This window comes from Tympanuchus pallidicinctus, unplaced genomic scaffold (genome assembly GCF_026119805.1).
Source record: "Tympanuchus pallidicinctus isolate F22 unplaced genomic scaffold, pur_lepc_1.0 scaffold7, whole genome shotgun sequence".
In the NCBI taxonomy this organism is placed as follows: Eukaryota; Metazoa; Chordata; class Aves; order Galliformes; family Phasianidae; genus Tympanuchus; species Tympanuchus pallidicinctus.
In genome coordinates this window covers 5,252,966-5,277,223 of record NW_026294791.1, presented here as the reverse complement: position 1 = coordinate 5,277,223, position 24,258 = coordinate 5,252,966, and the positions used below count along the sequence as shown (strand labels likewise).

At 42.8% G+C, this 24,258-nt stretch overlaps 4 protein-coding genes across 4 annotated transcripts in view; 1 reads left to right on the top strand and 3 right to left on the bottom strand.

The window, feature by feature from the left end:
* SLC1A7 (solute carrier family 1 member 7) overlaps positions 1 to 1,317 on the bottom strand; it is a 43,309-nt gene extending 41,992 nt beyond the window's left edge. Inside the window, exons 1-2 of the mRNA XM_052666646.1 lie at positions 1,177 to 1,317; positions 94 to 173 (exon numbers count right to left, since the gene is read on the bottom strand). Of these exons, the coding sequence (XP_052522606.1) occupies positions 94 to 173; positions 1,177 to 1,317 (221 nt within the window). The remainder of the gene's footprint in view (positions 1 to 93; positions 174 to 1,176) is intronic.
* A 1,398-nt stretch (positions 1,318 to 2,715) lies between these two features.
* Positions 2,716 to 9,875, top strand: CPT2 (carnitine palmitoyltransferase 2). Its single transcript, XM_052665769.1, has 5 exons — positions 2,716 to 2,880; positions 3,592 to 3,672; positions 3,786 to 3,892; positions 6,331 to 7,635; positions 8,685 to 9,875. Exons 1-5 carry the CDS (start codon positions 2,747 to 2,749, stop codon positions 9,014 to 9,016), a joined length of 1,959 nt encoding a protein of 652 aa, XP_052521729.1. The 5' UTR covers positions 2,716 to 2,746; the 3' UTR covers positions 9,017 to 9,875.
* Positions 9,876 to 11,138: 1,263 nt separating this feature from the next.
* Positions 11,139 to 18,419, bottom strand: CZIB (CXXC motif containing zinc binding protein). Its single transcript, XM_052665770.1, has 8 exons — positions 18,288 to 18,419; positions 18,125 to 18,208; positions 17,690 to 17,746; positions 16,904 to 16,985; positions 15,900 to 15,931; positions 15,372 to 15,449; positions 12,211 to 12,276; positions 11,139 to 11,381 (listed from the first exon to the last, which is right to left on the bottom strand). The coding sequence occupies exons 1-8, from the start codon at positions 18,291 to 18,293 to the stop codon at positions 11,304 to 11,306; spliced, it is 483 nt and encodes a 160-aa protein (XP_052521730.1). The 5' UTR covers positions 18,294 to 18,419; the 3' UTR covers positions 11,139 to 11,303.
* A 1,249-nt stretch (positions 18,420 to 19,668) lies between these two features.
* MAGOH (mago homolog, exon junction complex subunit) lies at positions 19,669 to 21,374 on the bottom strand. Its single transcript, XM_052665771.1, has 5 exons — positions 21,230 to 21,374; positions 21,089 to 21,147; positions 20,914 to 21,024; positions 20,549 to 20,631; positions 19,669 to 19,935 (listed from the first exon to the last, which is right to left on the bottom strand). Exons 1-5 carry the CDS (start codon positions 21,315 to 21,317, stop codon positions 19,836 to 19,838), a joined length of 441 nt encoding a protein of 146 aa, XP_052521731.1. The 5' UTR covers positions 21,318 to 21,374; the 3' UTR covers positions 19,669 to 19,835.
* Between the last annotated feature and the right edge of the window lie 2,884 nt (positions 21,375 to 24,258).

Below are 24,258 nucleotides of genomic sequence, written 5' to 3'. Positions count from 1 at the left end.
CTCCAACATTTATTCAGTTAAAAAACAGTGGTGATTGCATGCACTATTTAGGAAACTTCAGTGGCTATTGGAACAAGCATTGTCTTCACTTACCTTGAGACAACCAGGGGGAGAATCAACATTTTCAGCATCCTCATCAGTAACTCACCGGGAAACTGGAAATAACTGATTTCCTGGAAATACACAGAGACATGCTCACTGTTTTGAGACAGCCTGCCCTTGTGAGTCCTGCTACAGCTGTTGGTCAAGTGGTATAAGCAGGTAAAATCTGCAGCTCTAGTAGGTAAGGTGGCAAAGACTGTACGCTTTAAAAGACTATTTTAAAATTAATTAAATTACATACTGTGTCTCAATTCAACAAAAACACACAGAGCATTTTTCCTTTGTAAAGTAAGACAAAAATGAAACATGCTGCTTCCCTACTGTGAATAGGTTGCCCTGAATAATCCTTTTATTCTGCATTTCGTGTGTTTTGCTAGCTGTGTATGAAGCTACTGACTGGACACAAAAAGTGTTCAGACTACAGTTAGAGCAGCAGAACAGAGAACTGTTTGAAGGTATTGTGTTTACTAAGTGCCATCATTTTTAATTGAGATTTACACTGTGTACTCAAAGCATTCAGCAGTGCCTGTTGTCCTGTTTACTGACAGATGGATACAGCAGTAAGAAACAAGTACCTGCAAAGAGCTTAGCTGAAGTACACTGGAGGAGAAATCCCCAAGGGAATTTAATATCATGGTTGGTTAAAAATGGGAGATCTCATATTTATTAATATAAAATACCATCAGTGTAGCACAAACATCTGTACCTCCGTACACCTGATGGTGAAAATTATTGCCAGTGTTTTCTTTAGATGTACACATAACATAAAATCCAACAAATATACTGTTTTTAACATTCATGTTGCTTATTATTATCACGCTGTTACAGTGGGGCTATACTGGATTTATTAGTGTCTTAAAGACCAGAACCTCTGCCATACACATAGTCTGAGAACTGTGAAAGCCCCAAGGAGCAGTGTGTAGATTAACAAACAAATCAAATTACACTAATTGAACAAGCACACAGACATGTTTTTTATCTTGAAAAATCCATCCTGAAGTTCCACAAGTTGACGTGCCTTTTGTTATGTAAGTATTTTCCCTGCAGTGATGCACTCTGCGGTGCCACACGTACCTGCTGGGAGAGCCGCCTCGTCCTGAGGAAGAACCCAAGGAGACAGCCAATGGTGACCGACAGCACCGAGAGGATGAGCAAACCGTTCCTTTTACAAACATCCTTGATCCGAGCGAGGATCGCATCCAAAGCCACCGCCATGGTGTCCTCCGTGCTCCTTGGAGAGGAATCAGCATCCCATGGAGAGAGAATCCACTCGCTCCTCTTGTTGGAGAGGAACAGACCTCGCTCTGTATAGATCAGATCAAAGCACTTCCAGTTCTGCTTAGCTGACCTGCAAGGTCACCCCTCTGCCAATCGCCACCAAGCAAGCAGCTGGCATTATTGTTCCAAATTAATACCGACAATCCTATTATCGACTACATCATTAAGAGCCTGCAAGAAGATTAGGGGGCTCTGGAAAATTAGAACGGAATGCAGTAGTATTTCTAAAACAAGACTGCTTCAAAACAAAGTGACATGCTCAGAGCATTCTCTGGTCTTCCCAGTTTGGGGTCTGGCCGTCCACTCTACAAAGGAGCAGTGAAGTCATGCTCACCAACACAGAGAAGGAACGTTACCGCGCTGTTTTTCTGTGCAGGGCAGAGTGGGTGACGTTTTAAACAGGACTATCACAACAGGGCAAGCCAGGTAAAACTAGACTTCATTAATTAAAGCAGGCTTGGATTTTTTTGTTTTCCTGACGAAAACAAGAATGAAGGTGCAGCGTAAGAACCACACATCGATCAGAAACCAGAATTATGCTGAAACACGGAAGGGAAAGCTGCTGGCATTTGGCATCTATTATCCTGCAAGCAAAAAGATTTCACTTTTTGTTCCACCACTCTGTTGATTAGAGTAGGGCCAATTTACTTTCAGAGGATTATCAGAGTAAGCCATGGGGATTGCTTTCCTTTCCTTCACCGTGTCTGCACTCAGTACCAATGCTGTTTTTATGAGCAAAAATACAGAGCCATGACTGCTCACTGCGCTGCACTCACTGAAATGCTATGCAGAAACCAAGATACTGATTGTTCAGTATTTTTATGGAAAATACTCCACAGAACACATTTGAGTATTTGCAATGCTTTGTTTTATACTGCGAGGCAGTGTGTGTAGGTACGTGCTCACGTGTGAGCAATGGGGTGAGCGAACAGGGAGCTCAAGGGTCGGCAAAGCTTCCTCCTGGAAGCACGAATAGGACGCTGTATGGTCTGCAAGGCATATGGACACACACACCAAACACAAAAAATATACGATTCTGCGTGGTGAATAGGAGTGCTGACAAAGCAACACAGTCATGTAAAATTTTATTAATGCTTATGCAAGAAAGTACTGAACTCATACTGCCATCTGAGCTCAGACACAAGGCACACAGGTTTGCTGCCGTTCCGGAATGCACACAAACAGGGGAACTGCAACCCCGAGCGCGGCAGCCTTCGCCCTTTAGGCGGCCCGCCGAGCCCCTCACTGCCCGGCCGCGGCTACACTCCGCGGCGTCCCCTGCGCTGGGCGGGCGCTCCTCAGTCCCGGCCCGGGCGGCGGCAGCGGGAGGAGCGGGGCGGTGCCGCGCGGCGAGTGACCGGGCAACATGGCGGCGAGGCAGCTGGCGGCTGGGCGGGACGCGTTGTGCCGTTGGCGGCGGGCGTACAGCAGCGCGGGCGCTGCCGAGTTTCTGCACCGCAGCATCGTGCCCACCATGCACTACCAGAAGAGCCTGCCCAGGTACCGCGGGCCGCTGCCCCTGGTGGGCCGGCGGCCCCGCGGGCGCCTAAGGGACGCAGGGCCTTGTAAGGAGCGTCCTCGGGCAGCGGGGGACGCGGGCTGAGGTCGGGAGCGGCCGGAGGGGCTGTGAGCGGAGGGCAGCCGTCTTTCCTCGTGGTGGTGCTCAGCCGCGGTCCCGCTGGGCTCGCTGGCTGTTTGTGGGTACTCATCTGTTTCGTGTTCGGGCAGAGAGGAAGCTTTTAGCGATACTGGTGGGAAACGTGCAAGAGAATGGTGATGCGGGAGCCCAGGGACGGCAGGAGGCTGCCAAGGTGCGTGGGCCTGTGTGGAGTCGGGGTCGGACCAGATGGGCCTTACGGGCCCTTCCGACTCGGGATACCCTGTGATTCGGTGATTCTGTGAAATTAAACCTCTCTGCTGCGTGGCTGCTGCGCCTTGCAGCTGTTTGTGTCGGTGTGTTGCCTGCAAGGTCTTAAGAGCCTTCACTGCAATAACAGCAGTCGCGTTTTGCTTCTCATGAGGGCATTATGCTGTGCTGACATATTTATCTATTCCCTTTCTCCTCCTTTCATTAAGAAACTTCTAAGCCATTGAGATAATAAGGGATATAAGGAAGGATAGAGAAGCGGGGAGAGAAATTGCGACCGCACTATAAGAAGCTGAAACCTCATCAGTACCATTGCTCAAGTGTCTTTGTTCCCCTTCCTTCAGACTGCCTGTTCCCAAACTAGAAGATACAATTAGGAGATATCTGAACGCCCAGAAACCTCTTTTAAATGATGACCAGTTCAGGTACGGACAAATAAAAGTCATAATGCAGAACCGTTTGTTGCTTTAAAGTTGAATGTTACATATCGAAAATATGAATTGTGAAAGCATTTCAAATCTTTTACTGATTGCTGTAGGAAAACTGAAGAACTTGCTCATCAGTTCGAAAAGGGAATTGGAAGAGAGCTGCATGAGCAACTAGTTGCTCAAGACAACCAGAACAAGCATACTAGTTACATCACAGGTATGTTGGCCAAGGGATATTCTGCTTCTGGAGAGCTGTGAAGGTGGTGAAGGGTCTAAAAGGCAAGCTGTATGAGGGGTCCCTTGGTTTGTTCAGCCCAGAGCAGAGGGGGCTCAGGGGAGGCCTCATGGTGACTGCAGCTATTCACAGGGAGAGGAGGGATGGCAATTGAGCGCTGCTGACTGATGGCAGCGATGGGGGCTGAGGGAACAGCGGGGAGTTGCCTCAGGGAAGGATCAGGTAGGGGTGAGGGAAAGGTTCTGCCCCGGAGGGCGGTGGGTACAGTCCTTAACTGCTGGTGCTTAGGGAGCATTGGGACATGCTCTCATAGAGTTTGGTTTTTGAGTGATCCTGTGTGCGCCAGGGTTTGGACTTGGTGATCTTTGGTGAACCTTTCCAAGTCAGGTCATTCTGTGTTTCTGGGATTCTGATTGGATGCAGAAGGAGTCTTTAGGTCATCATACTTCATAATAGGCAGCTCATAATGCTACAAATAAAATGGGTTAAAGCTTAAGCTCTCTGTTGCATAAGCTTGGAATAGCATGCTGTGAATATTGCCTGTAACAGTATTTGTGCAAATTCTGAGTATCTGGTAAAATGAAGAAGGCCCTTCATGTAACTTGAATGTACCAAAATTCTGCAGGATGGTGGAATGTTGCTAAACAAGAATTGCAGTCCTAAGGACATTTTTTTTTTCCTTTTTGAATAGGAAATATTCAAGTAGTTGAGTGAGAATGCTCACCGCAGTTGAAAAGGGAGGGAAAGAAATGGTGCTATTGGAGTGAAAAACAATGGGAGGAAGAGATCAACCACAGGCATAGTCTATATTACAAGTTAATTGCACGGGCAGCCCTATTAAGGGAATGAAAGTGATTATTTTCAAGTAATTCGAAGTTACTTAGCAAGAAAACAGAACTGTGAGGGAGGTTAGAAAGTGGTCGGTACTGTGGACTTGAAACAGTGCCCTCCAAAAAAAACCAAACCAACCAAACAAAAAACCCCAACAACTAGGAACACATGTTTTTATAAAGAGGAGAAGAAACTGAGAGATGCAGAAAGTGAAAGGTGAGAATAAAGGAGTACAAATTGAGAGGGAGGTATACATAGCTTTTAGGTTGTTCTTCCTAATTGTTGTTTCGCTGACTTCCAATGCAGAAGCAAATGCATAAGCTTGTGAAAGTTTTGAATGGATGGGTAGCAACAAAGGTGGAAATATTCAAATACCTGTGGAATTAGGAGTTTGCATGTTGTCCTCTCTGTCTACCAAGATTACTCACTAGGGTGTTGGCTTTGCAAGTTGCACAGCAACCACAAATTCTGTAGAGAATAGCAGAGTATTACATACAAGCTGCTGTTCGGTTTATTAGCTCATGCTATCCATTCCCTTTGTACAGTAGGTGGAGTTTTAACTGCTGCTGACTCTTGTGTTTGTCAAGACTAACCAACATGCTTCTGCTTTGTGTCAGTGAAATACAGAGCTTTTATCTTCCTTTTATTTAGTTATTATTCCTTTTTTAGGCCTCATAAGAGATACTTTCAGAAACCAAGCGGAACATATGTATAGTTGCCCCCATTTTCATCTTTCAAGACCAAGGTTAAAAGGCGATGTGACAATGAGGAATGTGGTTACTAATCAGTGAGGACCAGGAATTATAATTGTGACTTAGATCCTTGAGTTAGCCCATTGCCCTTCTTACAGCCCATCAGCTGTCTTTGGTGGCCGCGTGCTTCCTTTGTCTGCTTCCTGACAGTGTGTAGTACCAAACCTTACTGAGTTCAAAGTTGTTAATAATAGAGCCTACTTAAAATAAACAAATGAACAAACAAAACCAACATCCTTCCTGCCTTAACTCCTGGATTTTGTTTCTCAGAGACACGTGTGTAGGCATGACCACATCTTAGAGCTAGACCTTGGTTATGGCAAGGACAGAACGTTTCTTTCACATTTGTGCTTCTTGATATGTCAACAGGCCACACAATGAAGTGAGACTGTCTAAAAGACCTGGGGTAGCAAATGTAATTCTTCCTGAAGTCTATTCTCAGCCTGAAAGAATTACCTTGAGGTTCTCTCTAATGTCATCATTTTGCCAGTTCTGTTCAGTGTTGATAGTGTCAGTGGATAGAAAGAGGAAAAAGTTATGATTTGTTAGAGACATACAGAAAACAAGGAAATTTTCCCTCATTGTAAACAACATTGACAATCTTTGTACAAACAGCTCCAAATTCAGTGTTTTTACTAGTAACCAGCTGTACTCTTTGCATGATTGGACATTGGGAGAATCCTTGGACGAATTATTGCTTATGTTTTTCCTGTTCATATGTGCTGCAGTAGGTATTTATTTATGATCACTGGGGCAGGATATTGACTTTCTGAACGTCTGTTTGATTCAGAATGCTGCTTTTATGTTCTGACCTGTTTCTCAACTCTCTGTTTTCAGGTCCCTGGTTTGATATGTACCTAAAAGCACGTGAACCTGTCGTTTTGAATTTTAATGCATTCATGTCTTTTAATCCTGATCCAAAATCTGAATATAACGATCAACTCATACGAGCTACAAACATGACTGTTTCTGCTATACGTTTTATGAAGACCTTCAGGGCTGGTTATCTGGAACCAGAAGTTTTTCACCTCAATCCCGAAAAAAGTGACACTCAGCTCTTTAAGAAAATTATCCGATTTGTGCCTTCTTCACTTTCTTGGTTTGGTGCTTATATGGTCAATGCATATCCTCTAGATATGTCTCAGTATTTCAGGCTCTTCAATTCCACACGGTTGCCTAAACTCAACAGAGATGAGCTTTATACAGATGAAAAGGCAAAACATTTACTGGTACTGAGAAAGGGGAATTTTTATGTGTTTGATGTTATTGATAGAGATGGAAATATGCTGAAACCTTCAGAAATACAAGCACACTTCAAATACATCCTTAGTGATAACAGTCCAGCCTCGGCCTTCCCTCTTGGCTACCTCTCCAGTGAGAACAGAGATACGTGGGCACTGCTGAGAAAGCAGCTACTGGATAATGGCAATGAGGAAGCTCTTCAAAAAGTAGACTCTGCTGTGTTTTGTCTCAGTTTAGATGATTTTCCCATTAAAGACTTTGTGCACTTGTCCCATACTATGTTGCACGGAGATGCTGCTAACCGCTGGTATGACAAATCCTTCAATCTTATCATAGCTAAAGATGGCACTGCAGGAGTTAATTTTGAACATTCCTGGGGCGATGGTGTGGCTGTACTCAGATTCCAGAATGAAGTCTTTAAAGACAGTACCGAAGTACCAGCTGTGAGCCCTCGGTCCCAGCCTGCTTCAGTAGACTCTTCCACAGCAGTACAGAAACTTGACTTTAAACTGAACGATGCCTTAAAAGCAGGAATTACCAAAGCAAAGCAGAATTTTGATGCCAGTGTAGAAGGACTGTCTGTTAATATGATTCAGTTCCGCGAAGGGGGCAAGGAACTGCTGAAGCAGAAGAAGGTAAGCCCAGATGCGGTGGCTCAGCTTGCCTTCCAGATGGCTTTCCTTCGGCAGTACAATCAGACTGTTGCTACGTATGAATCTTGTAGTACTGCAGCTTTCAAACATGGACGCACAGAGACCATACGTCCTGCCTCTGTCCATACAAAGAAATGTTCAGAGGCTTTTGTCAGGGAACCGTCCAAGCATAGCACAGAAGAGCTTCAGGAGTTGATTGTGGAATGCTCCAAGTACCATGGCCGTTTGACAAAAGAAGCTGCTATGGGTAAGTTGCATTATACCAAACACTCTGCTTTTTGAACTGTTTGTAAAGGTTGCTGTAAAAATCTACTTTGCACCAGAGAAGCTGTGGATGCTCCATCCCTGGAGGTGTTCAAGGCCAGGCTGGATGGAGCCCTGGGCAGCCTGATCTAGTATTAGATATGGAGGTTGGTGGCCCTGCCTGTGGCAGGGGGTTGGAGCTTGATGATCCTTGGAGTGCCTTCCAACCCCGGTCATTCTATGATTCTGTGAATTTTGATGGAGGCCTTATATTCATGCAGACTTAACAAAAACTAGCAGAAGGCTGCAGCTTAAAGTGTGTTCTTTGAGATGCATTTCTTAATGGGGAGAGAAGGCCTATGTGCTCCTAGTTCACTGTTAATGTGCCCAAAAGTTTTTATACTCCAGTTTTTGTCCACAGAGCAGTTGGGTGACTTGAAGCACTGATAAATATTTAACTGCACACTGTATTCCCCAGGGTAACCAAGAACTTCGGCTTTATGACTGAAGAGTTGCTGTCTTATGCCTGTAGGGATATTAAGACTGTAACAGCTTCCAAATCAAACTGATTCCTTAGCTGTGCTACTCCTGGTATTTTTCTTTTGAATTGACCTTTCCAGAAGTATAACTTGCTTCATTAAACTCAAGACTACTGAACATTAGCCAACAGAGTCTAAAATTTGCCTTTTTCTATTGATGCAAAATCCTCTTCCTTTTTAGATTAATAAATTTAGGAAATCCTTTATCTCTTTTTTAAATCACCTGCAAATGCTCAGATAACTAAATAAATAATGTGATGCGTTATTAAAGTTGTCTGTTAACACTGCAGTTTGGTTTACTATCGTGATTCCTGGTTGCAGTGCAACAGCAAGCCTTCGTTCTAATAAGTGCATTAGAAGTGCAGAATGTCTGGGTTATGACAAGTGTTTCTTGCTAGTACTGACGAAACTCTGAGCTCTACGGACCTTTGGTGGCTTAGGAGCAGTGTGAGGTTGAAATAAGTGAGTTTACTTCCCACAGAAATCTCTAATACTTGTTATTTTATTTCAACAGGTCAGGGATTTGACCGACATCTGTTTGGGTTGCGCTATTTGGCCTTATCCAAAGGCACTGCACTGCCTGATTTCTATCAAGACCAAGCCTATGCTCGGCTTAATTACAACATCATTTCTACGAGCACATTGGTTAGTCCAGCCGTGCAATTAGGAGGATTTGGCCCAGTGGTGCCTGATGGCTTTGGAGTAGGATATCAAGTACATGATGATTGGATAGGTTGCAATGTTTCCTCTTACCCAACTAGGAATGGTAAAGAATTCCTTCAGTGTATATACAAGTCACTAGAAGATATTTTTAATGTTTTAAAAGGCAAGAAGGTTGGTAGTTAGTTAATAAAAGCGCTGGAACACTTTACAGTTGTGGTAGAAAATGCAGACTTTTTCTAATTGGCAGTACATACCAACCAGCATTCAACATGACAAAAACTAAGCTCAGTTGGCTTCATTTATCTTCATTGAACTTGAACACTGTGTAGATTCAATTTGATTTTTGAATGTAAAAAAAAATCAAGCACAGACCTTGAGTACGCATTTCAGGAAATAAAAACATTCAGAGTGTTGGAATGAAGTAGTGAAGCCATCTGTCCAAACAGATCAGCGTGTTCTTAAAACACATCTAGAAAAAAAAAGCACTGGTAACAAATTTATGAACTCAAACATTGAGTTTGTTGTGAGTTTCGGGTAGACAACAGCACCTTTAAACTGTTGGATTTTAAAAGAATACAAGCAATTGTGTTAAATCTGACTGTGTGATTACGTTTGCACTTTCAGTAAGCTTGCTTACAGTGATCACACTTACTTTTCTCTTTAAACTTGAATCAATATCAGAACTCGTTGTACCTCAACAGTTTGAAGCCTTTCCAATATAACAACTTTTTGAGAAATGAAAAATGAAGTGAGAGGCTTTAACTAACCTGCAATCACTCACTGTGTTGTTAAACTGACTAGAAAAAACTGTGATGAAATAAAGCTATCTACTAGTAACGATAAAGTTCTTTTATTACCACATCAAAATTACACAGTCTGAGTAGTCCATTTCCCAATAGCTTGTACTTCTTGCAAGGGTTAAAAAGAATACTTCTGGCAGTGTTGTCTCTCACCATCCATACGTGAAATCTGTCCAATAATCTGCTGCTTTTGTTCCGCTGTGTACATTTATGCCTTAAAAAAGAAGTACCACTGAACTTGAGCAAGTCTTCACACAAATCTCTAAAGGATTGCAAGAGAGCTTAAGTATAGACATCACTATAACTTAATCACACTGTGAATCAAGATCAAACCAGTACTGACAAGTACTTCATGCTGTTCCTGACTCGGATTCCGGCAGCTAAAGTGGCTGGGAACAAAAGGGACCTTTTAGCCAAAGGAGCTCAAAGTTGTTTGGAGTCAAATGCAGATGCCTTTTGCTGAAATTCCACCTTTTGCAGAAAATTCATCATGGTACAGATGACTTGAACTCCTCAGTCTTTAAACCTCCATAACTTCCATATTGTTTTTATTCTGGTCAGATGAATCATCCTTGCAGCATGCTACTTTCAGCCAGATATACGGGTAGAACTTGAAGTCTGAGCGTGTTGGTAGAATGTGATGTGAGTTTTAAAGCTCAGAAACCTATTCACCTTTCTTTTGTGTATCTCAGCTTTCAGATTTGCTTGGTATCTTTATTTAGTGCAGGAAGCGTAAGCAACACCATAGTGTGTACTGCAAGCACAGGGAAGGGGAGACAAGCTTAAAATACATAACCCCAAAGGCTTATGAACTTTTCCTTGTCAGGGCTCTTTCCTCTGCAGCCTGTGATGTACTGTTGTAGCTTTCAATTGAAAAGCATTTAAAGCTTGGTTTAACACTTACCAGGATTATCCTTTCAGTTTGAACAAAGAAGGGAAGGTTTTGGCAGATGAAGAAACTAACATACTCAGAGCAAAAGTCTTTGAATGAAGTTAACAAGAGAAAGTATTGATTTTTTAAACATGGCCAAAATGTGCAAGACTGTGAGAGTGCTTGCCAAGAAATAGGAAGTGTCTGCAGCTAGAAATTACTTTACCTGGTAACGTATTCAGAAGGGTAACTTTATTTTCAGAAGGAGTAACAGATGTAAGTGCCAACAGCAGTTAAGCTAAGTAAGTATTTTCTGGAAAGTCACTTCTGTGTCTTTCATAGCTTTCTGTCACTTCAGTATGTACATCTTTGCTTCAGCAGTTAGCACGCTCTCCTGACCATCTCCTAGGTGTAGTGGGTGAAAAGAGCTTATTTGCTAGAGAATGGAATGTGGGAGATGTTCTTGGAGATTAATTAAACCTAATTAAAACTTCAAGGCAATGAGTCATCTAAATACTTGTTAAGCAGCAGTCCATCTCAAACGTATGTATTCCCAAAAAACACATTAAGAAAACATCTGAATTCAGCTAGGCATATATATAACTTTAAATGTGTACTAAGACCATCTCAAAGCTCTCTGTGAAGAATCATTTATTAGCTGTTCCACAGACAGTAAATACAATTTACTTAGGTTTCTATTTGTGAAGTTCAGACATGTGAACAATAATGCCATGAAGCTCTCTGATGTTTTCAGCTCCCTCATCAATAAGCATGCCAAGGTTTGTCAGCAGTGTGAACATCAGCATTTAACAAATTTATGGGTAACTTCATAGATTCCAACAGATTCCTTTGTTTTTTCATCATAGTCATTCCAATCCTGTGGGAATTAAGATTTCATAGCATTAGCCACAGACGATAGATGACAATAGTGTCTAAATCACAGACTGGAATTAACTGAAGCTAAGCCTCACTCACAGTTTGGGTCTTACTGATTGTGTGGTGCTTCCAACATAAATCTAAGCTGTATTCTAATTTTCTAGAGAAGTGAGAGCACTGACCTGAAATGGACTGACCTAAATGGACTTCAGTGTCAGTGTTGTTACATCTTAACAAACTTTAAAGAAAATAAAAGCAGTCCACAGCCTGCAGTGGACAAAACAGCAGCCATGGCAGATGAAAGGATTATCTATCATTTACAATGCCCTAGTCATGTGGTTCAGCAGACAAGCAGATCCCTGCCAAGTAGGATATAGGGGAACAGATTTGACCTTGAGATTCTTGCTCACAGCCAAGGAAGATTTGCAATGCTGGAGTCATTATCCTGTGCTTTGAAGGAGAGTCTTTATCTTACTTTTTAATATCTCTGTGCAGAGGAAAAAGTACAGACATCCGAAGGAAATTAGTTCACCACTCTGAATAACAGCAGCCATTTAGTATTGTGGGTCTTTGCTCTTTGAAATTTCTGAATGATTTATATGTTGCATTTCTCTGTCATCTCCCAAGATATAAAATGCGTGCTGATAAAATGAAACTGTTAGTAGTGCTGGTTATTTACAGTTGTAGTTTCTCTGTCCAGTTATGACTTTCTCATGCCTACATGAAAATGCAAAACTAGCCTTTCATGTGCAAGATACATATTTCATGCTAGTGTCATAGCGAACAGAAGCTAGATAATCAGAATTACTAATGAAACTCAGACAACATACCTTTTCTAACAAGTTTATGTCATTGAAAGGTGTGCCAGACTCTGCACCTTCAGCAGCAAATCCTGCCTGCAAACACATTTGCAATAAGTTTTTAAGAATAAGCTGTACAAAGAAAATGTTATGAAACTGAAATGTTTAATGAAAGTAACATTGCACATTTTTATTGTATTTTACCTAAATTAGGTAGGAAAAACAGCCAGTCTGTTTCCTGGACAAGGGTCGTGTATGAGGATTGCTAGGTCATGACCTGAACCAGTGATCGACTACCAGGTGAGAAGGTGTGGTAACCCAGGGCACACAGGTGCAAGTAATGCACCTGGGCAACCAGAAGGAGTAGAATGTGGGTCCACTCCTCCTCAGTCTTGTTTAAGGGTTAGCTGAGGAAGCAGGATCTCTATTTGGAGATCACCTCCTCTGGAGCGTTCAGCAACCTTCTGAAAGGGTAAGTGACTTGTCCCTCTGTTGTCTGTGTATTGATAAGCACCTGTGTGAGCATGTTTGTATTCTGGTAGAAGGCAGTATCATTGCCTTCTGCTCTGCAGGTCAGCATGATGCTGTGACCCTTCCCCCCACCACTTGTGAAATGGGAAGTCTTGACACAAACATAGTGTAAAACAAAACAATATTGCTGTTTTATGTTTCTTACCAGAAAAGTACTTTCAGTAGTTTTAGATAAACTTTCAAAAGTGAAGTTGAGTTCTATCAGCATCCAACTACTAATAGCTTTAATTTGTATTTAGAAATTATACAGGTACTATACATAAAGTAGCTACACAAAAAACTCACTGTGAGAAAACATAGAAAAAGTACGGAAAAGAGTCAGTTGTTCTGGTTTACAAATGATCACAATCCAGGCTGCTCCAGAGAAGGAAGTAGCCTATACTGGATTTAGGTATAGAAGCAACTAGCAAGCCTTGAGTGCAAGGAGGATCAGTTAGCTAACTGAACAGATAATAGCATCCAAACAGTAGAGTTCATCACTATTGCTACTGTTACTGTTTTTAAAGAAGTGAAGGAAAAGACAGGAATAGCTGTAGGAAAGAAATTACGTATCAGAGGGATGTAGCACAAGAACAAGATGCTCTTTCTGATTTTTCTGTTAAAACATCAGTTATATTAGGGCTTACAGTTTTCAAGCTGTAAAATAAGCTTTATTATTTTTAAAGGAAACTTAAAATTATCTCAACCATCTCAATAGTATACAGGGGGGTTTCTTGTAGTGCTACTGCTAATTGTAGAATTTTACTGAGAAACATCTAGGAAGGAAAGGTGGTTTCTCAGTCCTCTGCTAGGGATCTGCACCAGCATTTTTGATAAAGAAATCTCTTCTAGTACCAAACAGACACTTCACTGTGTGGTATGTCTGAAGTAAACCACGTGACTGTAAAATACTTTAGCATTTAGTGTAAGGTTAAGTGTTTGGGAGTTAAACAGACCACAGTGTGGCAGACATGACAACAGGAGAGTTATCTGCAAGGCACGGTGTAAATGTGCCCTGTACATAATTGTCAGAAGCCCAATTCAAAGGAATTGCAACAGCTGAGGAGGCAGATCGCCATGATGGGTGAAAAAAGCAGAGCTGAAGTATAGAACAAAGAGTAGAAAAAGAGATTCCCCAGCACTCCAAGGAACAACAAGCTATGTTACTGAATTTCAAGCTTCTATACCAGACACGTTCTTAGAGCTTTGGCGTCAAAGCACAGACTCATTTAATCTGTTAAAGGAAGCCGGGAACTGCAATGCCTCGTCTGCCCTCTGCTGACAGGAAAAGGACCAACAGTTAAAGCAAAAACAGCATATTGACACACAGTGTAAATATTAATGTTGGCACAAAGCAAAGAAGGTGAAGGTTTAAGAGAAATTCTGTAAAGAATCCTCCATACTGAACTGACCTCAGGGATGATTGGTTTGTACCTATTAAAAAAAAAAATTGTACAGTAATCTATGGCCAGTCCCTCAGACTGCAGGGCAGACAGGTTGGCTTGGATCATATAAAATACAAAGAACTGTAAGGAGCCACAGAAGTACATGTATTTATTCATTTGGGCATCAGGAAATTCACTGAAGAATCTGCTGAGGGACTCAAGTGTACTCTCCAGTTAAGTGCACAAGCTACACTTAGGGAATATTATATGAAAAGCTTATGAAAGCTGTGAAGTCTTTGTTCTGCAGATAAAAGTGACAGGTAGGATGCTGATACGTAAACATCTACATCTCAGAGGTTTCTCATAGATTTTACTTGAAGTTCGAGTTCCTAGTTCTGTCTGGCATCAAAGCCTTCAAACAGGAATAAGCGAAGATCCCTTCTGTTGCTTAGAAAGATGGATTTGAATTAAAAATGAAGACTCCTCCTGCAGCACAACGCTGTGGTGTCTTCATTTATACCTAATTCCTTGTAGGATCAGCTTTTTTCATCTGTTTGTTAGCATAGTGTCACAGTCTGAGGGGAGGATAAGACAGGTTTATATTTGTCAGTCTATTTACACCTAATCTGGTTAAATATAGTAAGGAGTTAGATTGCATACAGCATGAGCATGCACAAGCAAATGAATTGTTAGGAACCGGCTTGGCAGAGAAGAAATCCTTTGACTCTGAACCCTGAAGTGTGCTTTGCAACAGCCTTTAATTGCCTTCCTCAGTTTTGGTCTGAGCAAGTTTCCAAAGGAAGATTACCTATACGTTTCCTACAGCTTTGATGTCATATTGCAAGATTTATGGAGAGGTCGTATATTGATGACTGTTCATATCTGGAACGTTGGTTATTTTTGTTGTAATGTATCAATAACCAAAGTGGAGCTCCCCTGACTGTGGCTACCTGCATGCTCCTGCGATTCCCCTCTGAAAGACTCCCGTTTGCAGTAACCTGAGCAATGAAGACATTTCAGATCAGTTCAGATGAGTGATGCTCAGCCACGTGTAAGGCATTATGAATAATCTAGGGGTATTTTATGCTACTGGAACACAAGTACAAAGAATTCCAGAAGTGTTGTGCTGTTTGTGATTTCCTCAAGTTGAATAAAGTACTGTGGAGAAGATGGAAAATCAGGGAGGTCCAGGACATTCCGGGAAGAGCAGCAACATTTCAAAAACTGTATTTTAATTGCTCTAGAGTCTGGAAGTGCTCTTAAAAACTGATAAACAAATCCCAAGTATGAACTCACCTGTGGCTGAAAGTCAACTGGTTCCAAACCTCGGCATTCAAACTCCACTATTGTCTTGAATTTCTCACTGTCTTCAGCCTATAATTGAGTCAGAATACTGTTAGTTTTCAGCTAATAAAACAGTGACAGATATTACTCTGGGAATGAACTGCTTTATAGGCAGTACTATCAACTCTGATGTCCCAAGTGACAGCAAAATCCTAGGGCTATTTTAATGGGTTGTAATTAACTGAATGTCTTGCTCTGCCACAAGGAAGCCTTCAAAAGGAAACAATCACCTGTGATTTGAGTAATACAGTTTCATGTTTTGCTTGTGAAATGTATCACAGATCATTCTATATTTGAGACTGAGCTCTGTTAATGCAAATTTTATTCTCCATTAGACTGTTCAGAAGTCTATCAGAGACAATTTTTTTTATCACGTGTAGTTTATGTATTCTTGAAAGGGGAATGTGATGATACAGCAAGAACTGGGAATATTATTAATATCTACTCATATTTCACTTGCATAAAAGAAAACAAACTTACATTATATGGTTTGATTGTCTGACTTAAAATATCTAAAAAAAAAAACAAACAACAGATGTGTAAAAGTGAGTGACAGCACATCTTCAGAGCATAGCACAAACCAAGTCCCAGCTGTTTCTCCCTTCTGAAAAGAAATCCTTAAGAATAAAAGAAACAAAGTAAGCAAGCAATTCCTGCAGTTGTTCTTCAAAAGATAGAATTATTCTTGCTCCTCTGGAGAAGTTTACGCTATACCATTTTGTTATCTTGCAAATAAAATTCAAATGATACTTTTGTAAAATGACTTAAAGGATGAGAGTTCTGTTCATGCAGAAGCCTGAACTAACCAGGAGGCCTGAGAAACCATCAGCTGCAAGGAACACTGTTGTACAGTTGTATTTTTTTGTGTGTGTGTGTGTGTGAGCATCTCCAGCTCTACCCCCAGAGCTGTCTTTGTGGAAATCCTTTGATTCCTTTGCAAAGAGCAACAAAGAACCCGCAAGTAACTTTCATAACCATGCATTTAGTTTATGATTGTTTTATGTATTTAACAGGAATTATAACTCTCAGCCTAGTTCATCCTACACTTTTCTAATGTTTGTTTTCTTATATGTCTTTATAAAGCAGCAGTTACATCCCAATAGAGAGAAAAGCCCAATTAGAGAAAGATAGAATACAGTGGAAAAACCAGATGTGACAGCCTGAGCTAGGCAAGTAGCTGCATCTCTTTAAATCAGACTATTTGCTTGAATCTCAAAGAGAAAAAATAATCCAGCCATGCTGTGTAGTTGGCCATGTTGTTCCTACTGTCCAACATTGTGGACTTAAGTTCTTTTTTTATGTTGTTGATGACCAACTGACCTCTCAATTTCCTTCATAAGCATGATAGTATCAGCTGGGTACTCAAATATCAGTGTACTTGGGGATGGGGGGGGAAAATGTTTCAAACAAAAATTGGGACTGAAAAATAGATGTAGGAGAAAAGTATAACGTGGATGATGCGTCTTAGGTTTCTAAACACATACCAATGGAATTCTCTCTGGAGCACAGCTTGCATTTCTGCACCATAGTGGCACTTCCTCTGCCTCCTTTCAGGGGAGTGCTGTCCTACAGATCATAACAATGGAAATATTTTTAATTCCATTCTAGCTGAGTCACTGGAAGCCCCTGCAAAGGTACAGCTTTTGCATGTGCTTCTTTGTTTTACAAGAAGTCTCCAACTTTTGCTTTTTAAAAGTCCTGCATTGAGAAGGCTTTTAGAAACTAGAGATGTGTAATTCAGAAAGCTGTTATTCTCCAGTAACTGTTCTAGATTTAAAACACTGAATAATGATATAGTTATGTCCTTAATGACTCAAAATGCATTCAGTGGAGATGATTATGCCTTTCTAATAACAAAGCCTTCTTTTATCCCTGACAAATTTACTCTGCTTCTTCAGTTTCCAAATGCTCATCCAGCATGCTGAACTCCCCCCACATTGCCTAACCTCCAACAACATTCCTTAAGCAAAGCTTATCCTAATATCACTTCAAAATTTGTTTTCAACTGATGTTTTCACAGAAAGGTGGCTTTTCAAAGCAGGTGTCAATATTTTATCACCAAGTCACCATTCCAATGGCTTATTTCAATTAAGTCTCCATATATGTTTTGAATACAAAATACAAGAGCTTTTCCTGACTGCATGTGGCTGCTATCACCAGGAGCTATTTCATCTGATGTGCATCTGTCGCACGCTGATGTTCCTGTTCACTGCATGTACGAGGCAGGCTTGTTTTCTTTGTTTGATGCAGGTTACCATGGGGAAACTCACCATCAACCGGAGGTACTGCCATTTTTCAGAGACTTCACCACAGTTCCCGCATTTCAGCTGAAAAATAACATAAATCAGAGAATTTATGTGCATTGGGCGGAACGCGTATTGCGAGACGCAGCCACTAAGCAGAAGATGGGAAGAACGCAGCTCGTCACTTACTGCAGCCGTGTGCTGGGGATGTCGGCTCAGCAGCTGCCTCAGCAGTGCAGGCTCTACCCTTCACACAGACCGCCCCGGTAGGTAGGCAGCGCACGGTGCCACGCGTGCGTTGGGAACCCGTGAGCGGCTCCTGTAGCAGCCCGCCTGCACCGCGTGGGGAAAAGCGCAGCAGCTCTGCAGCTCGCCGTGCTCAAGGGGCAGATGTGACGCTTATAGCACCGTGCCCGGCAGTTTCAGGCTCAAAGCGGCGATCCCTGCTCCCGCAGCCCGCACCTTGAGGTACCAGCGGAAGTCCTCCCCCTCGGCCCGCAGCCGGGTGATGTTCTCCAGGGTGGCTCGCAGCTGCAGCCCGATCCTCTGCAAGGCAAGAGGCAGCGACAGCCCGTCAGCTCGGCTCGGGTGGGCCCGGCACGGCCCAGCCGCGGCCCCGACCTACCCCCATGGCACCCTCCCGGCCGTGCGCTTTTGCCCTCAGTTACGATGGCGGTCGCCGCTTTCTGCCGACTTGAAGCCGAGCTGCCCACAGCCAAGATGGCGCCCGGCGGCGCGACCTGACACCGCCCTGAGCGGGAGCGCGGCCGAATGGGAAGGCTGGTGGGGAGGAATGGCGGGCGGTGCGGGAAGGCAGAGGGTTGTCTAGAAAAGATCGTGGCCAGAGAAGGGAAAGCCTGAGGGAGGGCTTGGGCAGAGGACTTGAAGTGTAAGATGAACTTCAGTAATTAGCACGCCGACACATAACCTGCTCTTCTGTATTTCTTAGGAAACAGCATTTTTGGCTATATTGAGCAGAATGGAGGACTCTTTACTGCTTCCTACTCAAATAACACGATTTTCAGCTTCAGAGGATTCACCCAGATGCTTTGTAGTACCGTCAGCCACAGAGCTGATGTTGTGTCTCAGGTAAGGCACATAACAGCCCTTGTAAACTGGAGTTGCTTTTCTTGAGCTCCATATAATATGCAGAAAAGTCTCTTAATTCACATTAAAACTTGGCTAAAGTTAAGTTAAACCTGCCACACTACAAGAAAATTGCTGGTTAATCTGGATCTGGTTTTGATAAGATTCCCATTGCAGCAGAAAAATCACTTGAAAGAAGCAGAGTTTTAGTTAGTGCACCTTACATTTCGCAGAAGTCTTAAGTTTCACCACGGCTCAAAAGTTCTGTATCTTACATTGATTTTCTCTCACTTCCAGGCTTAACTGGGGAGTTAAAAGCAAGACAGCCCACCTCCACTCATTGTGAGGTGGGCACCAGCACACATCAGGCTGCCAGTTCAAGTTCACATTAGTGAGGAAAGCTATCCATCCACTTCTGTAGTGCTTACAAAACTTACCGCTTTGAGACACGTGCTTGGTCCTCCTCCACGCCTCCTAAGCAATGATGTGCTAGTTTAGAAAAAGGTATGCTAGTCTAGAACTTAATATGGTCCACATTTCTAATTTCAGTTCTTCCAAGAGAAGCTGCATGGGAGGAGCATCTGTGAAGACCCTGGATGGTCCCTGCGCAGTCTGTTGTCTACTTCTGCTCTAAAGGCAAGTGGGTACAGCAGGAGGTTGTTACATCTTGTGTCTTTGCTATAACCATGGGTCATGTGCTGAGCCAGGGTTTGAGTTGTTTTGATTGGGCCTTCCTAAGGCAACAATTAGTAAGAAAAGTTTATCTTGGCAGCTGACAGAAGTATATTTTCACAGAGCCACGCAAGGCTTAATTCTACTGCATAGAGAAGTGAAATATACCTTTGTGATACAACTGAAATGACATTTCCTACATGTACCATGATAAAAGAAGTGTTAGGAAGCCAGTTTATCACCAGAAATTTTAAATTAAAAATATTGATGTCAACAGTTTATTAAGACAGTCACTTACAGTTTGTAAAAAAAATTCTAACATACATAAAAGCTGAAGAAGCAAGGATTTGAAAAAGCATACCCCCCTGTCCCCCCAATGTACAGACACTGCAGTACAAACTTCAGTTTGTTTGATTTAGATTGGCTTAATCTTGAAGTGTAGTCCAATAAGACTGAAGACTAGACACTTGAGGTCCTGGACCAGGTAGTAGAACACTCTCAAACCTTCTGGATCCCTGCAGTGCATAATAGAAGGAACAAAGGAAAAAGAAGACTTAACTTGTAAGAGGAGTTTTTAGAATTAACCTATACATAAGTCTATACACACACACACACACACACACACACACACACAAAAAAAAAAAAAAAACACAACCTATAGCAGGATTTTTTAGGGGTTGTTGTTGACATAACATTAATTTATTCTTGTATCGATTGATAAACCTTAAAAACATGGAATACAGAATGTTCTAAGTCTTGACAGGATGTGCGTTTTTATCATAGTAGCATTGCTTTGCACTTACAAAACAAAATATGCAGCCTTTTCTGAAATACAGAAGTCCTGGTTCTGTTAGAAACATGGATGTACACAGGCCAGAGACAGTTTAGTTCAGACTGACTCTCTGAACGCATCTAACAGGTGTTCTTGTAGTAAGGTTAGCTGCTCAGTGAATTTGAAATCTATCAAGCAATGACGTGAGGTGAATTATGTTGCAACAGAGAGTACCTGTGCTTCCAGGAGCTGATCAGTAGTTTCAAACCACATAAAATATGAGCACCTAATAATCAGTAGGTTCTAATACAGAAGGCTACATAAAGACAACAGCAACACAAAAGCAGAGTACGTACTTGGATTGATTTACATCGATGAGCGAACCAATTTTTGACGTGGTAAAGGAGATGTGCTCGTCACCAATTACTATTTCAAGCTCCTGTGAAGCAAAAGATGATATCATGTCAGATTGCTGCACCGTGGCAGCAGAAAAATTCAAGCACCGGGGTGACGACTTTTATTTATTGCAGGGTATGAATGCACCGTGCCTGTGACTCACATTAACTCTCACAGCTAAACTGCCATTTAGGGTTTGAATTAGCTCTTAATTGAATTAGCTCTCCTTCCTACATGTGGTGCTGGGTTAGAAGTCCAATCACAGTTTTAATTAGTGTGCATAAGAACCGTAAGAGCCCAGGGGAAGCAGCAACAGCACACCGACCTGGCGGCCCACCCTGTCCGGCGGGGGCCACAGCGCGTCGTCCTCTTTGGTGATCTCGCTGTCGTCGATGATCCGTTTCAGCTCCTCCATCACGCTCTTGTGCACGTAGGCCTGCAAGCGGCACCTCAGTATGACGGCGCCCGGCCGGCCCGCGCCCCCCGCCGCGCCCCCTCACCTCTTTGCGGATCATCACGTCGTTCTTGTAGTTGCTGTTGTTGGCGTAGCGCAGCTTTCCTGCGGGAGGACCAGCGTTAAGGCCGCCGGGCCCGGCTACACGCGGCACCAGAGCTCCCGCCCCGCCCGCCGCCCCGCTCACCGTCGGGCCTGAACTCGAACTCGAGGAACTCGTGCCCGAACTTCCCCTTGTGCCCCACGTAGTACCGCAGGTAGAAGTCGCTCGCCATGGTCCCGTCGCGCCGCACCGCACCGGCATGCACCGCGACGGCGCGCGCCGAATGCGTTACGGAGGGCGGGGCGGAACGAGCCCAGCCTGCCGCGCCCTCTCCGCGCTCCCATTGGCTGCCGCCCGCGAGGCCGAGCGGCCGCGGTGACGCTTGCGCCCCCCTCCGGCGGGGAGGACTGCTGCAGCTCCGCACCTAAAGGCGGCGCCGGGCCGCCATATTGCCCGCGTCGGGATGGGGATACCCCGACATCTCCGGGCACCCCGGCGGCACGAAGAGCTGCAGGTGAGGGGCTCTGGTGCCGCCCTCACGCCTTGCCCGACCTCCCCGTAGCGTTCTGAAACCTCCAGAGCCGATGGTGTGGTGGTGAACTGCTGGGAGGAAGGAGGTGGGCAGAGCCGTGGCTCAGTCAAAATTTTACAGGAATTTACAAAGGCTATCATGTGGAAGTTTATTTCCAGTGATTCCTTTTGAGATACGTAATGAGTTTGGCACAGGCTGAAGCTAACCCTGTGAATTGTCCTGTAGGTAGATCACACAGCACACATTGGTGCTACATAAGCGGTGACTTGTGTCCATACGGGTTTCAAGCTCTTCAGTTAGAAATTAGATAAGTGCTTTATTTTATTAGTGTGCATCTCTGATTTTGTTACATGAATCTGCTAAATTATTCAAGGGTTCCACAGCTGGCAGAGAGCAAAGGTATTTCCTTAACGTTTAGCCTTCCTGTAACCTTTCCTTAAGGGAGGACGGTGTCCACAAGAGGTCTGTGTGTCTGAAATAGTCAAAGGATTTGGTCATTTTGCCATGCCCAGGTGATACAAGAAGCTATTTGTTTGTCCATCTTCAGGTTGCACGTGTTGTGTTCAAGTATATGAAATTGTTGCAGAAAATGAGCCCAAATAAAAGGTAAGTCTTTAATCCTTTCTTTACCATAAGAGCAGTAGAAAGAAGATAAGATTGTTGCCTTGTACGTGGCTATCCTATTACACTCAATCATTAAGTGCTAACACCCCTGTCCTCATGCCCTCTCTCAACTACAGCTTTCACCTTCTGTGTTCTGCTGGACGTCAGCTTCCACTGTTTCTGAACTTTTGTCAGGCAAAAGGGAGCAGATTAAATAGATTAGTCTTTAAAGAAAGGAGAGTTGCTATCAAAACTCACTTTGATTAAAAAACTGAAAAGAAGCATCTTAGGCAAGAAGCTTGAAACACAACAGTTGAATGAAGAGGTACCTCCAATGACTTTGGATAGTCTGAGGACAGTATATTTGCAGCTGGCATAACTGCATCTATTTTTCTATATTTTGATAGCTTTTCATGTTATAATTCCCTTAGAAACCAGCAGACCAGGCTGCCCAGAGCCACGTCCAGCCTGGCCTTGAATGCCTCCAGGGATGGGGCAACCTGTTCCAGTGCCTCACCACCCTCTGTGTGAAAAACTTCTTCCTAATATCTAACCTAAACCTCCCCTGTCTCAGTTTAAAACCATTCCCCCTTGTCCTATCACTATCCACCCTCGTAAACAGTTGTTCTCCCTTCTGTTTATATGCTCTTTTCAAATACTGGAAGGCCACAATGAGGCCCCAGAGCCTTCTCTCCTCATGTGCTTCACAGACATGGAGCAGTACTGGGCAGATGTTTGGGCCTATGACTTAAGGTTAAATCCAGACTTATGTCTTCCAGAAGAAAATAAATAGGTGAGATATCAGTGCCTGATTGAATGCTGTCATTGTCTTTTTCCCTATTTTGTTCTGCATGGGAATAGGCAATAAATGAAAAATGATCTGTGCATTTTTGTGTTTTTCCTGCTTTAGAAAGATCCTTGTATTAATTTCGTAAAGGCTTCTATGCATTTTAATTTTGTATCAAATTCTAACTGGCATTGTTTCTTTGCTGTATTTTTAAGGCAGAGTGAAATAAAGTCCAAATGCATTCAGAATAACCTGTAAGTGGCTGGAGAAGTTTGACTTTTGTGTATTGGTTCTGACTAGCCACACTGTTTTAGAAAGATAGTGCAACCAGAAATGCTATTTTGAATAATCATCCACTTGCTCTTTGCTTGAAGATTGGCACATGGATCAGAGTTTTGATGTGGGACTAAATTAGCTATTTTTGTGTCTAAAGAGTTGCATGCAACTTAATATAGTAAGGGATGTAAAAGAAGAACAGAGGAGAAAATTGTTTTAGAAAACAGCATGCTTGGATGGCAAATCTGAAGTGTAACAAGCTGCATGTTGTGTTTCTGTGTCAGGCACTGATTTCTCCCTGAAGACACCTGATTTCCTAGAGAAAGCTTATCCAGTAAAAGGTGTGAGTGCAGCACAGGGATGCACGTGGTACAAGAAGGACAATAAATTCCAGAAACCTGAAGGTAATGAGCATATTAACTAACGTGCAAAACAAGGCTTTCTCTGGGTTCCCATTAACACTGTACACTGTATGCTTTTTGGTTGTTTATTTTGTACATAAATTGCTTGTTATACCAAATAGCTTTTCCTAGGATGCGTCTGTGGAGAGAGATGTTGGTGCAGAATTACAGTGGTAGCATTTTATAGCTGGTTGTATCCCAGCCTTAACTGCTTTTGCTCCCTAGGTCAAATATCCACTCCTGTTACAACAGCAGAGTTGTGGATTGCTGGTCTGTGTGGTCTTGGGCTCAGCTTTCAGGGTGATTGTACAGATCACTGACAGTACCTACACAAGCTCCCTTGCTGAGGTTAAGAAAGGTGTGTATGTTTTTTCCTCTATGGCTGCATAAAACTCTGTACTGTATATTGGATTTTGGAAGAAGTAAAGAGCTTAAATGCTTGCCTAAGCACTTTGTATCCTGCAGTGGAATAAAAAAGGTCAGGCAATAACTCATGTTCAGAAGGAAGACTTCAGTACAATGGAATTGGTTTATTTAATGCTAATGAAAAGGTCACGTCTTTTGTTTTTTATTC

What these genes read in the sequence shown, in the direction of transcription:
- CPT2 (XM_052665769.1), top strand. Translation starts at nt 2,747, where the DNA reads ATGGCGGCGAGGCAGCTGGCGGCTGGGCGGGACGCGTTGTGCCGTTGG. An exon ending in GCATACTAGTTACATCACAG is followed by an intron (nt 3,893 to 6,330) that starts GTATGTTGGCCA and finishes CTCTGTTTTCAG; the next exon opens with GTCCCTGGTTTGATATGTAC. An exon ending in GACAAAAGAAGCTGCTATGG is followed by an intron (nt 7,636 to 8,684) that starts GTAAGTTGCATT and finishes TTATTTCAACAG; the next exon opens with GTCAGGGATTTGACCGACAT.
- CZIB (XM_052665770.1), bottom strand. An exon ending in ACTTCCGCTGGTACCTCAAG is followed by an intron (nt 17,747 to 18,124) that starts GTGCGGGCTGCG and finishes GTTATTTTTCAG; the next exon opens with CTGAAATGCGGGAACTGTGG. An exon ending in CTCCAGAGAGAATTCCATTG is followed by an intron (nt 15,932 to 16,903) that starts GTATGTGTTTAG and finishes TTTTTTTTTTAG; the next exon opens with ATATTTTAAGTCAGACAATC.
- MAGOH (XM_052665771.1), bottom strand. Translation starts at nt 21,317, where the DNA reads ATGGCGAGCGACTTCTACCTGCGGTACTACGTGGGGCACAAGGGGAAG. An exon ending in GTTCGAGTTCAGGCCCGACG is followed by an intron (nt 21,148 to 21,229) that starts GTGAGCGGGGCG and finishes GTCCTCCCGCAG; the next exon opens with GAAAGCTGCGCTACGCCAAC. An exon ending in ATCGATGTAAATCAATCCAA is followed by an intron (nt 19,936 to 20,548) that starts GTACGTACTCTG and finishes TATGCACTGCAG; the next exon opens with GGATCCAGAAGGTTTGAGAG.